The 16,861-nt window shown below is 44.5% G+C and overlaps 1 protein-coding gene across 1 annotated transcript in view; it reads right to left on the bottom strand.

The window, feature by feature from the left end:
* LOC146830648 (uncharacterized) overlaps nt 1–15,180 on the bottom strand; it is a 515,492-nt gene extending 500,312 nt beyond the window's left edge. Inside the window, exon 1 of the mRNA XM_085604827.1 lies at nt 14,790–15,180. Within this exon, the coding sequence (XP_085460953.1) occupies nt 14,790–14,936 (147 nt within the window). The 5' untranslated portion in view covers nt 14,937–15,180. The remainder of the gene's footprint in view (nt 1–14,789) is intronic.
* Between the last annotated feature and the right edge of the window lie 1,681 nt (nt 15,181–16,861).

The following is a 16,861-nucleotide window of genomic DNA, read 5'->3' as shown; positions in this document are numbered from 1 at the left end:
GGCTATTGGTATTTGAACATAAATGGATAACGTATTATAACAAATGTTGTCTGGAAGAATAAAACAATTAATCAGAAATGACACCAATTGAGTAACATTTAAATCATCATAGTGGTTAGTTCTCCATGCTTAGAGCACAAATGAATGTCGAAGCTGAATCCATGTGTCCATGTAGTATTTACTCAATAGCCAGAAAAAGTAAACAGAACAATGTTCATTCTCAACGAGAATTCGCAGTTTCAGAAGACAAATCCCAATGCATTTCGGGCTTAAAACATAGCCCTTCGTCAGGGGAATCTCTAGAAACAAACAATATATACATATCAATTGAGAGTATGTCAAAAATTATACTACATTCAATTTAACTGTACAAGGAAAACGCAAGGGGATAACATTATAGTCATAACACCAGGAGTAAAGTGCCACCACCGCAGAAACCAGAAAAATATGGTATAAAAGCCTCGAAAAAATGTGTGTATTAAAGACAAAAAAATAATACTCAAAACAGTTCCCTATTAATAGCTACACAGACCCAATACCAGTAAAGAAACAGTGCAACACCAACACCGTAAGAAACCAAATAGATGAGTCAAAGTCGTAAAAACAAAACAAAACATACCTGCGAAAATATAATAGGTAAACCACAAACGGTGTGCCAAAAGCACAACGCAACATATACAATTAGCAATCCGGAAGTCCCACTATAAGAAATAAATGAAAATTATGCTAGAAACCTAATCGTAACGGCTCATTTCAACAACGGTCTAAGTATCCAAGATGCAAGGCTTACCCTGAAAACTCACACGAGTGAGTTTGATCGAATGGTTAACCAGCCAGAAGTATTAAAGCGCTGCCAGCGTGAGAACTCTACAAAATATCAAAACACAATTTTTAGCAAGCTGGTAAACCTCCAAGACCGCTAAAAGGTGAAAACAACATTAGCACCTACCAAATAAAACTACGTTCCACCTCGGATCACTAACAACGCTGGCTCTTCAAAAAAGCCGCCCGCGTCGGCGTGTTCTTAAATGAATATTGAAATAGAAACAGGACTAGGGCTAACAAAACTAGCGTCTCTCCCATGCCAAACGGCCGCCATATTTAAAGAGTGAATACAGTACTATCCAAATGTAAGAATGAGAGATTCACAACAGAAATGAAACAAATCAAAAATAAAAAAGAAGAGGAAGAAGAAAAAAAGGAAGAAAGTTGCCATTTTCTTGCTTTACCCATTTGGGGCCTGCGGCCTGTCTCTAGTTACATGACTGGGTGTAGTTAGAAGTTGTTCTTTGTGTATTCTTCCTAGACAACCACACACAATGGGAGCTTAGGTGTGACTGGAGGAGCCATCACTGGCAGGATGTGAGGGAAGTGTGGGCCCAGCCTCACTTATCCCTGAATAGGCTTTGTCCTGTCTCCACACAAAGGGCTACCTACCTCCTGTGGTTAGTCTTGAGACAGAGCACTGAAAGCAGGATACCGGGGGACTTCAAAGGGAAGCCTCTATCACCCCTACTTCAGAGGCACAACTGGGTATAAATACTGGACCTCAAACACCATCCCTTCAGTACACTTGTGGACCTGTGGATAATCTACCAGGAGGAAGAACTGCTGTGCTGCTGAAGGACTGCCACTTTGCAGGACTCATGCTTTGCTGTGCTGACCTTGAGCCCTCTTGCCTTGGTGAGAAGGACTGGGTCTGCATCTCTTGAACCAAGAGTGACTCCAAGGGCTAGTTGGCTGGTCTCCTGATCTGCAGCCTCAGGGAAATAACCTTCCAAAAAAACCTTGCATCTGCACCTGGACTCAGCCATCTGTGAGTCTACCCTGCTAAGTGGTGCCACCCCAGTCCTGTGTCCTTGGAAATGAGCTTAAGGTACTTTGCCAGCTTTTGTGGATACAGTGGACATCTTCTCTGCGGTGCATTGAAACCCTGTGCAGAACTCATGCACCTCCACTGCTGCGGGGATTGGACCCATTGCAACGACTTGCTTCGTCGCCACAACCGGCATTGCCTTTGGAACTGCTGGCGCACACACATCCTCGGTGCAGGCCCTCGCATTTCTCGTTGACGGCAGTCTTGATGCCGGACTCCGCATTGCAGCTCTTTGGAAACCGATGCATTGCCCTGACTGTGTGCTGCATCCCCAATGCCGAACTTCGCTTCGCAAGCCCCGTGGACAGGGTGCTCTGTGTCGACGTGACAGGACCCTGCAATGCAGACTTGCCGCATCTCAGAACTGAGCTTCAGCTGTGTGGTGCATCTTCGACACGGATCATCACAGCAATCCACAACTAGGATTTAAAGTACTTTGCTCAGCGGGCCTAACTGGATCCCTGTAGCCGGCCCGCGCTCTATCGTGGTCGGCCTGAACTTGTGACTTTGCCCCGGTCCAGCACGACCAGATATCCACAGTTGGCTCTTTGTGCTTTTTGGAGCTATTTTCACTGAAACTTTAAAAATTGGATAGCCCCGGTTCTACCAATAGGATTTTTGTCATTTTGGTCTTGTTTTTTACAAATCTGTCTATTTTTCTTAGAGTGCTGTGGGCTCCTTTTTTGGTGTTCACTCAGTTACTGTTTGAAGTGTTGCACAAATACTTTTCACATTGCCTCAAAATTAAGCCATACTGCTCTGTGCCAAGCTACCAGAGGGTTGCGCACAGGTTACTTTGGAGTTTGCTTGTGCCTTACCCTGACAAGGATTGTGGTTGCTGCTTGACCAGGGCTTACACCCCAGTCAACCAACAACCCAATTTCTTACGCAGCTAATTTTTTGGAAATGTTGCATACTTCCCACACCCCTATTGATAAGATGCTTCTCTTGCAACTAGTTTAATATAGGGAGGCATCACAGGCAGACAGATGACACCACCCACAGCTACAGGTCTTGTTCATGCTACAGAACTGCAAGGACAGATCCCCTATTCGTACTGAAGAGCATGCAACACGGCATGGGGTAGAGTAGGGTTCTAAAGTTTATTAAGTTACTAGATGCACAGGAGCAGGGAAGGCAGCACTGAGGAGCTGGGCTACTGCTCTCGACTGACTCTACATTTGTGGGCATACATTATATATCCTATAGCAATGACGACACTGAGGAACCAATCACAACTGAGCAAGCAAGTTGTTATTAATGTGTTTGTACGTTGCTGAAATGCGTCTCTCTTCACTGCTGATTGCAGGTCAACGGTGAATCGGCATACAATAGCTTGCATTGTGTCCCAAGTAAGACCTGAATGAGCCTTCACACAGCTTCATGTACTCATGTTTCTTGAAAGCCGTAACCAGTCTCTGAGTTGAATGAACACATGTGGGCTGTCCCATCCTATTGAAATAGCACATTGCCAGTCTGATAGTAGTCCGGGAAGCAGATACCATAGGTGTAGGCTTTCGTGTTTTCAATTTCTATCTTTGGCAAATTCTGGTGTTTTTTTTCAGTGATTTCAATACCTTTAAAAAACAGTGGTTATCAGTGGTTACACATTTCCGCACCATTAAAAACAACAGAAACGGTGCTCTTCTGGTGTTTATTGAACATTTTGCTTTTATTATTGCTTGCTTTCTACACTGATAGTGCATGGTATATAGACAGTGTATGTACAGTGTATACATGGTACAAATACATTTTTACAAAACAAACTTATTATACTACACCATAGAGTACTTCTTTAGTGAGTCTTTGGTCATGTACGATTGCTCTTTCCTTCCCATGTAAACTTTTATCTGTGAAATGGCCCTCTCAACATTGCCACTTGAGACGGGCAACGCCAAAATAGCCAGTACACAATTTGCTAACTCTGGCCACTTACATTGCTTTCCATGCCAATACTGGTACACCTGAAGATTGGGATTCTCTGGGACAGGTTCTACAACATATGCATTGAACTGGGAGCATATGCCCACAGAGTTATTGAAGAGGTCAAAAATGAAGCAGTACTTTTCAAGAATGCAGTAGAGTTTCCTTTTTTTACATCACTATCAAAATGCGACCGAAGATCCTCACATTTTTTGCCTTTGGCATCATTACTAAACAAATAAGCAAATATTCTGTGAACGGTCGCCACATAGATAAAATAGCATTCACAGCCTCTAAGGCTGAGAACCCCTGGCTAAATGACACCATTGGGATGAATCTTTCTTTGATGCCACACAAAGCACAAAATGAGAAATATTTGCAGCTTAGTTCCCGTGCATAACAAAATTGTGTACCAGAATGGACTACAAGATCAATAGCATTCTTCATTAACTCTGAAGATTGTAAATATGCTTTCGGCATACCATATAGCAAGTGGCAAGGATCTCTTGCAGGGAAGCACTGCAGCTCAGGTATCGATTTTGACAGGTCATCACAAAACCTTTTCATATACATAGCTGAATTACTGCAAATACAAACAATATCACTCCACTCTTTGTTGAATTTGGTAAGAACGTTTGGCAGCAGCATTCCAAGTGACACTGTGTTCCATGTTTTCCAAAAGTCTGGTACCATGTTTTACCACTATCCCAGAAGCTTGGTGATAGCACTCTTTTCACATATACTTGTCACTGCACCCTGCATTGAAAGTTTAAAGCCTGGGGTGTTTGGCAATTCACCTACTATCAATACTGACTCACTAGAAAAGGGGGCTGATATATCAAAGGGTTTCACCTATTCTCTGTCTGTGGATAAATGTGATGGTACATATAGGGAATATCCTAATGAAACCACCCATGTTACCTATCAGTGAAAGAACCAAACATAGCCAAAATATCAAATATGATTTTGATATTTCCTGATTCTCTACTGTTTATAAAATAATCAAATATGACCTAAAACATGTTTCTAAACCCTGCAACTTTAGACCAAAGACCACAAAACGGAAAAAAGCAAACGTGACCTCCCTCAAAAGCAAAGCTCAAGCAGAATAGTGTTAGCCCAGCCTTTCTTGCTGCTACCTTGTATAACAAAGTTACATTGTATTGGCCCTTTCAGGAAGAAATAAAAATGACTCTTTCACTCTCCTTTTCCTTTCTTTGAATGGCATTTAGTTTGTAGTTCTGCAGGTGTGTTTTCAGTGTTTATATGTTTACACTGGTGAGGGCTATTTCCCTTTTGGTGGGGTTTTATCAGTTCTTATAGGTTTAAACCTAAAACAGGATAGCCTACATATGTGTGATTTCTGAGGGCTGCTGATGAGCTCAGAAAGGAATAGGTTTATATATTAGAGCTTAAAATGTAGTGCTACGGCTCGTGTATGGTGCATCAGAATGTGTTTCACCAGTAAAACAGGAACAGATAATCTTTCCTTCATTGCTTCATCACAAACCACTGTTAGCAAATGTGTTAGTCTATTGTTTCGATGGAAGAAAGTTAAGGCTACAACTCCCAGAATGCATTGTGTGGCAAATGAATGTCAGGGAGTGGAATCCTGGTGACCTTTTCACAATTCTACTGTTAGACACTTATATGTTTGCTCCTCAAGGAATTGCTCAGTATTTCGAAGGAACACACCATAGGAGTGCAACCATGTTCTTTCTTTTCAGCAGTAGTGTTTAAGTTATTTTTGTCATCTATATGCATGTCCACATGCCTGTGTAACGTCACAGCACCTGGATCCTGGATTCGGCTATATACAAGAAATACTATTAAATTATCTACAATGTTGGTAGGGCAGAATAACCTGACTAATGAAATGGCAGGCAAGGAAGCCAGTGAGCCAACTCAGTCGATTGAGTGCATGCTGTAGAGGACACACAGCATCACTTTTAGGTGCTGATGTTAGATTGTTAATATTGAGTTATGTACTAACAACCTTGAGAGCAGCAGTTTAGGCCTTTCTTTCTTTCCTGTCTGTGTTGCACCTGTCTTAAAGGGAGGCTTGTTGAAACTAGACCCCCAGATAAAGCTTGGCCTCTCTGCTGAGACTGCAAATAAGGACACTTGTTTGTAGAGCTGTAATAATCGGGCACTGGACAGACACTGTGAAGTGGGTTGGGGACCCAATGTATTTGTTACACATTGGTCACTGAACACAACACAAGGTGGTAATCAGTGCTTAATTTGTTAAAGAATAAAAGAAGCTGGTGGTAGGTGCTTTCTAATTTTGGGTGCCAAATACTTAGGCTAGTGAGTCTTGATTCCACCTCATGCCTCTTTAATTCATCACAAACATTCCCTGATACTTTATCTCACTCTAGCAGGTTCCTGCTTTGTCCCTTTGTCGCAGTTTCTCAGTCTTTCTCTTTCTTTCCCCCTTCTCTGGTTTTAACACAATTGCTCGGGGTCAAAGTCTGATACGTTAAAATAAGTGCCGGTGTCCAAAAAAGAGTGTTGGTGCGCCCCACCTGCAAACACCAGCTCAAATTAAGCACTGGTGGTAATACGCTTTGGGTAACAAAGTCCGCAGGGCTTAATGTCTGATCGCCTTAAAGCTTCTAACACCAAGATTAAGTGGCAAGTCAAAGGTATACACTTATGGTGCTGGTCCATTTACTCATTTTGATGATTCTTAAAAACCAGGAGTATTCTCTAGTAATACACTTAGAGCCAGATGTATCAAAGGGTTTTACTAATTTTGTGTATATGGGAAAATGTGTTCTTACATAAGGCCCCATTTCCCTAAATCCTAGTCCTGCAGATTGTGCGCTGATGCACAATCAGTAGGTTAACAATTAAGGAAAGCATGCATTTGCACAAATCACATTTTTTACCTGCACAGAAACATATCCCTATTTCCAATGGAGACCCCCTACTTATGCTCATGTGCCCATCCCCAAACTTTCAATTTTGGAAAATCCAGTCACATGCTAGATTTCCGCAGTACTAGATTCAATTTGCAGGTGTAAATGTTGCACCTACAATGGTGCCCAAATGTGACACTTCTTGGGCACATATATGAAACTTAACTGCACAAAAAGAGAACCGACCTCCTGGAGCAGAAATAACCCAACAGTCATACGAGATTTTTAAATTTGGGATTTTATTAGGCATAATGCTACTCCTGTGCTGTTACATTTCATTAAGTTAATTTAAAAGTGCTATTGAAAAAAAAATTAAAACACAGACAAGTGAAACACCACCCTTTACCATTGTCAGGTAAATACGTGAATTACACAAGAGCACCCAGTTACCAAACTGGTCAGCAGGACATGTTTACGGTATGTGCTAGTCATCCTGTGTCTCTTAGTGTACTGTAAATGCTATTCATCCTGTGTTTCTTAGTGTACAGTAAGTGCTATTCATCCTGTGTCTCTTAGTGTACGGTATGCCCTCTTCATTATTGTCTCTCTTGGTGTATGGTATGTGCTATGCATCCTGTGTGTCTTGGTGTATAGTATGCACTATTCATGGTGTGTCTCTTGGTGTACGGTATGTGGTCTTTATTCGGTGTCTCTTGGTTTATGCTATGCTCTCTTCACCCTGCATCTCTCTGTGCAAAGTTTGCGCTTTTCATCCTGTGTCTTACTATACAGTATGTGTTCTTCATCCTGTGTCTCTTGGTGTATGGTATGTGCGCTTCATCCTGTGTTTATTGGTGTCTGGTATGTGCTCTTCATCCTGTGTCTCTTGGTATACAATATGGGCTCTTCATCCTGCATCTCTTGGTATACGATATGGGCTCTTCATCCTGCGTCTCTTGGTATACGATATGGGCTCTTCATCCTGTGTCTACGATATGGGCTCTTCATCCTGTGTCTCTTGGTATATGATATGGGCTCTTCATCTTGTGCCTCTTGGTATGCGATATGGGCTCTTCATCTTGTGCCTTTTGGTATACGATATGGGCTCTTCATCCTGTGTCACTTGCTGTATGGTATGTTCTCTTCATCCTGTGTCTCTTGCTATATGGTATGGGCTCGTCATCCTGTGTTTCTTGGTGTATGGTATGCACTATTCATCCTGAGATCTAACACCCCCTGTGGTGGGTCTTTTTGGATCTTCCAGAGGGCACTCTCACAGCCTTCCCTAACCTTACTCTGAGCCTCTTAACAGATCTGCTGAACCCAGTAAAATCGGGATCTCCATTCATCAAGGGTCTGAATGCATTGCCCTGGTTCTGACTGATCTGTTAAATCTCTCTCACACATGTGAGCAGGTCCCCAATCAATAGTTAAACCACTCTTTAAAAAACCTTACCAGGACCCCCTCTGTCTCAGTAACTATAGACCAATCTCGCTGTTACCAGGAGCCTACTAGCTCCGGGAAAAACATGGTAAAAACATCTTTCTGCCTTCCTAGAGTCCAATGAAGTTCTCAACCCCACTCAAATGGTGTTCCGACCACAGCACTGAAAAAGCTCTGTTTCCTGTGGTCGAGGAACTTATGCAACTTCTATGTCAAGGAGGTTCTGCAGATATCATTCTCTTAGACCTCAGTGCTGCCATCGATATGGTTGACCACTCTATTCTTATTCAGAGAATCTTAAATGTAGATATTGAGGGCAGAGCTGTTAAATAGCTTTACTCCTATTTGGAGAACAGAACCATTCAGGTTGTGAACAAGTCCTGCTACTCTGTTAGTCTTTCTCTTCGCTGTGGGTCACCTCAGGGCTTGCCCTGATCCCCACCTGTTTCAATCTTTACTTGCTCCCCTTGGATGACATTCTGTGCTCGTTTGGGTTGTCATTAGTCTCTTACGCCGATGATACCCAGTTAGTCATGTCAATCTCCCCTGACCCCAGCTTAAGCCATCTATCTTCAATGCCTTGCCTCTTGAAGGTGGCCAGATGGATGGCCAGCTGCCAATTGAACTTTAACGAAGAAAAGAAAGGAGTCATGCTGCTGGGCAATAATGTCTGTAACAATGGTCCTACCTCTATGTTGGAATGCTTGAGTAAGCGTCTCTGTCCAAAAAGCTCAATAAAGAGTCTTGGGATGCGGCTGTACTCTAATCTCACAATGGACCACCAAGTTAAAAAAGCTTGCTGCCAGTTGTGTTGGCATTTTGAGTCTGTTAAGGAAGATCCTCAATCTTCTTCATTTTACAGCTAGAAGAGTGATTGTCCAGCCCCTTGCACTACCGCGCCTTGACTACAGGAATGTCTTGTGTCTTGGCTCCCCCCAATATGTGGTCAGAAGGTTGCAGGTTGTGCAGAATGCTGCTGCCTGCCTCTTGATGAATGTTCCAAAACATCGGTCTGCCAAAATGGCATTAATAGAGCTTCACGGCTTCAGGTGGAGTGCCGAGTACAATTCAAGTCCTTTTGCATGATGCACAGGGCTCTCAGCAAAAATGGTCCCTCACTGCTTAGACCCTTAGCCTCCCCCTATAAGCCCAGGAGACTTCTTAGATCCTACTCGGCACACTGGCTGTTTCCAAGATCCGCAAATCTCATGGGGGGAAGGGCACTCAATATCCTTTCTGGCTGCAAATCTTTGGAACACCTTAGCCTTTAGAGCTACATGAACTTCCCTTCCGCAAAGCCTTGAAAACCTGGCTGTTTAGGAAATGATTTCCCCTCCTACAGTGACTTGGCGATCCGTGATGTTCGTTTTTCAGCACTGGGGGGCCTCCGGGTAGCTAACTGTTTTACAAAAACAATAATTTAATCTGATCTGTGTCTCTTGGTGTATGCTATGCACCCTTCATTTTGTGTCTCTTGGTGCACAGTATTCACTATTGATCCTCTGTATCTTGGTGTACAGTATACGCTATTCATTCTGTGTCTCTTGGTGTATGGTATGCACTCCTCATCCTGTGTCTCTAAGTGTACAGTATGCACACTTCATCCTGTGTCTCTTGGTATACAATATGGGCTCTTCATCCTGCATCTCTTGGTATACGATATGGGCTCTTCATCCTGCGTCTCTTGGTATACGATATGGGCTCTTCATCCTGTGTCTACGATATGGGCTCTTCATCCTGTGTCTCTTGGTATATGATATGGGCTCTTCATCTTGTGCCTCTTGGTATGCGATATGGGCTCTTCATCTTGTGCCTTTTGGTATACGATATGGGCTCTTCATCCTGTGTCACTTGCTGTATGGTATGTTCTCTTCATCCTGTGTCTCTTGCTATATGGTATGGGCTCGTCATCCTGTGTTTCTTGGTGTATGGTATGCACTATTCATCCTGAGATCTAACACCCCCTGTGGTGGGTCTTTTTGGATCTTCCAGAGGGCACTCTCACAGCCTTCCCTAACCTTACTCTGAGCCTCTTAACAGATCTGCTGAACCCAGTAAAATCGGGATCTCCATTCATCAAGGGTCTGAATGCATTGCCCTGGTTCTGACTGATCTGTTAAATCTCTCTCACACATGTGAGCAGGTCCCCAATCAATAGTTAAACCACTCTTTAAAAAACCTTACCAGGACCCCCTCTGTCTCAGTAACTATAGACCAATCTCGCTGTTACCAGGAGCCTACTAGCTCCGGGAAAAACATGGTAAAAACATCTTTCTGCCTTCCTAGAGTCCAATGAAGTTCTCAACCCCACTCAAATGGTGTTCCGACCACAGCACTGAAAAAGCTCTGTTTCCTGTGGTCGAGGAACTTATGCAACTTCTATGTCAAGGAGGTTCTGCAGATATCATTCTCTTAGACCTCAGTGCTGCCATCGATATGGTTGACCACTCTATTCTTATTCAGAGAATCTTAAATGTAGATATTGAGGGCAGAGCTGTTAAATAGCTTTACTCCTATTTGGAGAACAGAACCATTCAGGTTGTGAACAAGTCCTGCTACTCTGTTAGTCTTTCTCTTCGCTGTGGGTCACCTCAGGGCTTGCCCTGATCCCCACCTGTTTCAATCTTTACTTGCTCCCCTTGGATGACATTCTGTGCTCGTTTGGGTTGTCATTAGTCTCTTACGCCGATGATACCCAGTTAGTCATGTCAATCTCCCCTGACCCCAGCTTAAGCCATCTATCTTCAATGCCTTGCCTCTTGAAGGTGGCCAGATGGATGGCCAGCTGCCAATTGAACTTTAACGAAGAAAAGAAAGGAGTCATGCTGCTGGGCAATAATGTCTGTAACAATGGTCCTACCTCTATGTTGGAATGCTTGAGTAAGCGTCTCTGTCCAAAAAGCTCAATAAAGAGTCTTGGGATGCGGCTGTACTCTAATCTCACAATGGACCACCAAGTTAAAAAAGCTTGCTGCCAGTTGTGTTGGCATTTTGAGTCTGTTAAGGAAGATCCTCAATCTTCTTCATTTTACAGCTAGAAGAGTGATTGTCCAGCCCCTTGCACTACCGCGCCTTGACTACAGGAATGTCTTGTGTCTTGGCTCCCCCCAATATGTGGTCAGAAGGTTGCAGGTTGTGCAGAATGCTGCTGCCTGCCTCTTGATGAATGTTCCAAAACATCGGTCTGCCAAAATGGCATTAATAGAGCTTCACGGCTTCAGGTGGAGTGCCGAGTACAATTCAAGTCCTTTTGCATGATGCACAGGGCTCTCAGCAAAAATGGTCCCTCACTGCTTAGACCCTTAGCCTCCCCCTATAAGCCCAGGAGACTTCTTAGATCCTACTCGGCACACTGGCTGTTTCCAAGATCCGCAAATCTCATGGGGGGAAGGGCACTCAATATCCTTTCTGGCCGCAAATCTTTGGAACACCTTAGCCTTTAGAGCTACATGAACTTCCCTTCCGCAAAGCCTTGAAAACCTGGCTGTTTAGGAAATGATTTCCCCTCCTACAGTGACTTGGTGATCCGTGATGTTCGTTTTTCAGCACTGGGGGGCCTCCGGGTAGCTAACTGTTTTACAAAAACAATAATTTAATCTGATCTGTGTCTCTTGGTGTATGCTATGCACCCTTCATTTTGTGTCTCTTGGTGCACAGTATTCACTATTGATCCTCTGTATCTTGGTGTACAGTATACGCTATTCATTCTGTGTCTCTTGGTGTATGGTATGCACTCCTCATCCTGTGTCTCTAAGTGTACAGTATGCACACTTCATCCTGTGTTAATTGGTGTGTGGTATGTGTTCTTCATCCTGTATCTGTAGGTGTATGGAATGTACCCTTCATTCTGTGTCTCTTGGAGCACAGTATTCACTATTGATCATCTGTCTCTTGGTGTACAGTATACGCTATTCATTCTGTGTCTCTTGGTGTATGGTATGTGCTCCTCATCCTGTGTCTCTAGGTGTATGGTATTCACTTTTCATCCTGTGTCTCTTAGTGTACAGTATGCACTCTTCATCCTGTGTCAATTGGTTTATGGTATGTGCTGTTCAGCCTGTGTCTCTAGGTATATGGAATGCACTCTTCCTCCTGTGTATGGTATGCGTAATTCATCCTGTGTCTCTTAGTGTACAGTATGCACTCTTCATACTGTTTCACTTGGTGCACAATATTCACTATTGATCCTCTGTCTCTTGGTTTACAGTATACGCTATTCAGTCTGTGTCTCTTGGTGTATGGTCTTTGCTCTTCATCTTGTGTCTCTAGGTGTATGGTATGTAATCTTCATCCTGTATCTCTTAGTGTACAGTATGATCTCTCCATCCTGTGTGCTTTATGCATGATATGCGCTATTGATCCTGTGTCTCTTGGTGTATGGTATGTGCTCTTCTCCCTGTGTCTCTAGGTGTATGGTATGTACTCCTCATCCTGTGTCTCTTAGTGTATGGTATGTGCTCTTCATCCTGTGACTCTATGTGTATGGTATGTACTCCTCATCCTGTGTCTCTTAGTGTATAGTATGTTCTCTCCATCCTGTTTGCTTCATGCATGATATGCGCTATTGAACCTGTGTCGCTTAGTGTATATTATGTGCTCTTCATCCTGTGTCTCTATGTGTATGGTATGCACTCATCAATCTGTGGCTCTTAGTGTACAGTATGCACTCTTCATCCTGTGTCAATTGGTGTATGGTATGTACTCTTCATTCTGTGTCTCTAGGTGTATGGAATGCACTCTTTATTCTGTGTCTCTTGGTGTATGGTATGTGCTCTTCATCCTGTGTCTTTTGGTGTATGGTATGCACTCCTCATCCAGTGGCTCATAGTGTACCGTATGCGCTATTCATCCTGTGTCAATTGGTGTATGGTATGTGCTGTTCATTTTGTGTCAATTGGTGTATGGAACGCACTCTTTATCCTGTGTCTCTTAGTGTACGGTATGCGCAATTCATCCTGTGTCTCTTTGTGTACAGTATGCTCTCTTCATCCTGTGTGCTTGGTTTATAGAATGCGCTATTGATCCTATGTCTCTTGGTGTAAGGTATGTGCTCCGCATCCTGTGTCTCTTAGTGTACATTATGCACTCTTCATCCTGTGTCTTTTTTGTTACACCGCAGCCTTCCAGTCTTCGACAGAATACTGATTGATGACTGCTTAATGAAAGCAAATTGTATATAGTATTCGTCCCTTGTCCCTCGTCCCTCTTCTTCTCTTTCCGTTGGGGTCCAGCAGCTTGTGAAAATTAAGGACTGCTCCAAAGTTATCTGAATGTTAATTTATTCTAATTTTACCCATTGGAAGACCCTCTTGTATTAACCCTCCCGTTCCAGTTTACAATCTTGTGGAACATTCTCTAGCATTGGTGGCTACAGCTCGATGCATCTCTATATTTCATGTGCTTCATGTGAATCACACTAAATCCACAAAGTCCAGGAGTTGTACTGTCTAAACTGCCCTGGGGCAAAGCACACATGTGCACCTACTGAGGCACTTGGGTATGATAGAGGGAAACGCAGATGCTTGCACGGCCCCTTCTGTAATACAGATCATGCTGGCGCACATGTAGTGCTAGCGCGATCCTAAGCGGACATCCTCTCATTCGCATGGGGTCATGGCCCCATGCAAAAGAGGAAACACTGCCTTTGCATCATCACCATAATACAGACACAGGCGACAAGGCAAATAGGCCATTGGGAGTCACACTGACTGTAAGTGGGATTTGGGGGTTCATGGCCCACCTTAGACATCCCCCCTGCCTTTGGGCGCACCTGCCTGCAAGGGGATCTCTGCCCCTCCTTCAAACACAGGCCGCATTGCAGATTGCACCACTTAAAGGATGACCAGCAGTTTCAAACAGCCTGTCGGCCTTTCACTAATGGGCATGAGTTCACGTTTGTGCTGAGGGCAGCACATTCTGTATGATTGGGCCAGGGGCGGCTCCTCCGCTATGGCGGAGAAGCGCCGCCCCACTGCTGAAATGCAGCAGTCTGAAGAAAAATAAAATGCCAATAAAACTATTTTAGTGTCACTTTATTTTTATTTCCAGTCCGCCAAGTCGAGCGGGGGCGGAGCCAAGTCCCCGCTTCACACAGCAGGGGGAGTGGTGGCAGGCACTAAAAGTGCGCCTGCTGGTTTGACCGTCCACGGCCGGCCGGCCTAACAGGCATGCACACTTGGATATCTCCAGCTTTTCCTTGGAGATATTCTAGTGCTCAGTGGCACAGGCTCCAAGAACCTGCTGGAGCGCCAAACGGCCCGCCCCGCCCAATCCCAGCGTTTCTCTCATCCTGGGAGAAGCGCTGAGATTGGGTGGGGTCTGAAAGCCTGTGCCCATGAGAATTGTAGTGCAGGCGGGAATGGGAGCAGAGGAGCGGCGCAAGAGCAAAAGATCGCGGTGGGTGGCAGGAAAGGTAAATTTATATTTTTATCATTATTACCATAATCTGGATTGGGCACACTGACCCAGTCGGCGCCCAGCACAGCCTGTTAAAGGTGCGGACAGAACACTGTGCCCTGTCTATAATACGGTAACGGGGCCATGTAGCCTAGATAACAATATTAAATAAATGAATAAATATCACACGACGGCCATCGCTTTGCAAACATCTGCAATAAGGGTGGGACTCTGAGTAATGAAGATTGCCAGTAAGGAACCAGACTCTCGTGCAATGAGTACTCACGTGGTCAGCTTGGCACACATCCACGTCGCCTTTGTCGATGCCCTTCAGGGTCTGCTCCAGGGCAATCCACTCCCCCCTGCTGGCCAGCTGCAGCACCCTGGCTCCGGCGCCCGAGCCGTCCGTGGAGCACCGCTCCGGCTCCGACATCTCGGCAGGTGTCCCTCCTCATCCAGGTCACAGATGTGGATATGCACTTTTAAATGTGGTATACATGCATGCCTCCTCTTCTTCAAGCAGAGCCAGGCTCCCTCAGTCCTTAATTGTCGATGCCCTCATCTCTGTCCGCAGCAGAAACTGCGCCAAGTGCGCGCGGCAATTCACTACTTGATGGACGGCCTCTCTCCAAGCCTCCCTCGCTCTGTTCTCTCACAATCTTTTGCACTCTGCTCGCTCTCCCCTTTTCCCTTCTCCCTGTCTTTCAAACTCTTAGTTCTCTCTCACTCTCATGGCTTTCTTCCCTTCCCTTCCCTTCCCTGTCTCCTTTTCTCTTTCTTCCCCTATTTCTCCTTCCCTCTATCTCTTATCTGTCTCATTTTCTCGTTCTCTGCTCCTTCTTTCTAACAATCGTTTGTCTCACGCTCTCTCACTTTTTTTTCGTCCCAGTATCCCTACTTCTCTCTCTCCACTCTCACTCTCTTGCTCTCGTTCTCTTCCCTCTCCCCCTCCCTCTACCCTCTCTCTCTCTCTCTATCCCTCTCTCTCTCGCCCTCTCCCACCCTCTGTCTCTCTTTGGCTTGCTTGGTAGGAGGTAGGCACCGTTTTTTTCATCCTTTCTATTTACTCAGACTGTGCCAAATCACAGGGGGACCTGGAGAAAGTTTTCAGACTCTTCCTTTGTGCCCCTGTTGCCTTGGAAACCGCTGCTTGGGAATGAGGGGAGGAGGGAGGAGAATGTCCCTGGCTCGCGCAGTTTGGAACATTCACTCTCATGACTGTGCACTTATATGGATCCCAAATTAGAAACCCATGCATGAAGCCATCAAATGACTGACAGCACCAGAAAACAATGTCTTCACGCAAAGCATTGGTGCTGCTGGTGCTCTCTGGTGCAGCAGGTGAAGTGGCACCGGGGCCATGGAGTTGAGAGGCCCGCTGCCACCAAAACAGGGTGCATGCTGGGAAGTGGTCATTGTTCTCATGTGGTCGCAGAAATCTGACCCCACAGGGGTTACTCCAGTCTATGGAGCAGATTCCTGATGTGTATAGATTTAAGGAAGGACCCCTGGAGTATGCCAAGAAACCCACAAGAGTTGTATATTTCTAGGAGTTCTTCTGTGCATAAAACTGAAACCTGCAGAATACCCTCCTGGTGGAAAATCATGCTTGCTGAAATGAAACATGAATTTGTCTCAGCACATGTATCGTTTTCTTTTTTTTCTCCAGAGGAAAAATATTCTTTCCTTTATAGAAACTCTACCGTGTCCTATACTCCTATTCCTATAGGAGCATCTCTTCTCATTTTCACCGTGAAAAGGCACTTTCTCCTGAGCTCTGTGTGTTTAAATATTGAATGACTGAAAATCATCTTGCCATTATATTATATTCAGAATATCAGCACCCATTACATAAGGGACAAAGTACCCCCTGCCGTACATTATAAGCATGGCCGGATTGGGAACCAAAACCGGCCCACCAAGGGGGCAGGTGTGCCGCCGAGCTCTTTCCCAGGGCAGGTTTTCGGCCGATTTTGTTACAGGGACAATTTTGCAGGGGGATTGTCCGGTGCCCGCTATGGCCAGTCCGGCCCTGATTATAAGGATATTACGAGGAGTTCCATAACTATATAGAGGAACAAATACGAAGGCTGAGTTCCTTTATAAGGTTATGGAACTCCAGGGTGACCTGCACTATCCAAATCGTGTCCGTCAGGGGCACTTTATTCCATATAGTACATGGTCACATCATCACTTTTCCCACAAACCCCTTAAAACCTTGGTCCTTAGCTCTTTCATAGGAAAGAGAGAGCATGTTGACAAATATGAAGAAAAAAAAAATCTCTAGTGCAAAATTAAACACATCAAAAGTCTGTTAGATATTTGTTGTGAACAGATATTAGAAACAGTTTAATACAA

The sequence above is a fragment of the Triturus cristatus genome, chromosome 5_1 (genome assembly GCF_964204655.1).
Source record: "Triturus cristatus chromosome 5_1, aTriCri1.1, whole genome shotgun sequence".
Classification (NCBI taxonomy): domain Eukaryota; kingdom Metazoa; phylum Chordata; class Amphibia; order Caudata; family Salamandridae; genus Triturus; species Triturus cristatus.
The sequence above is the reverse complement of the archived record's forward strand: the minus strand, read 5'-3'. Positions and strand labels throughout refer to the sequence as shown.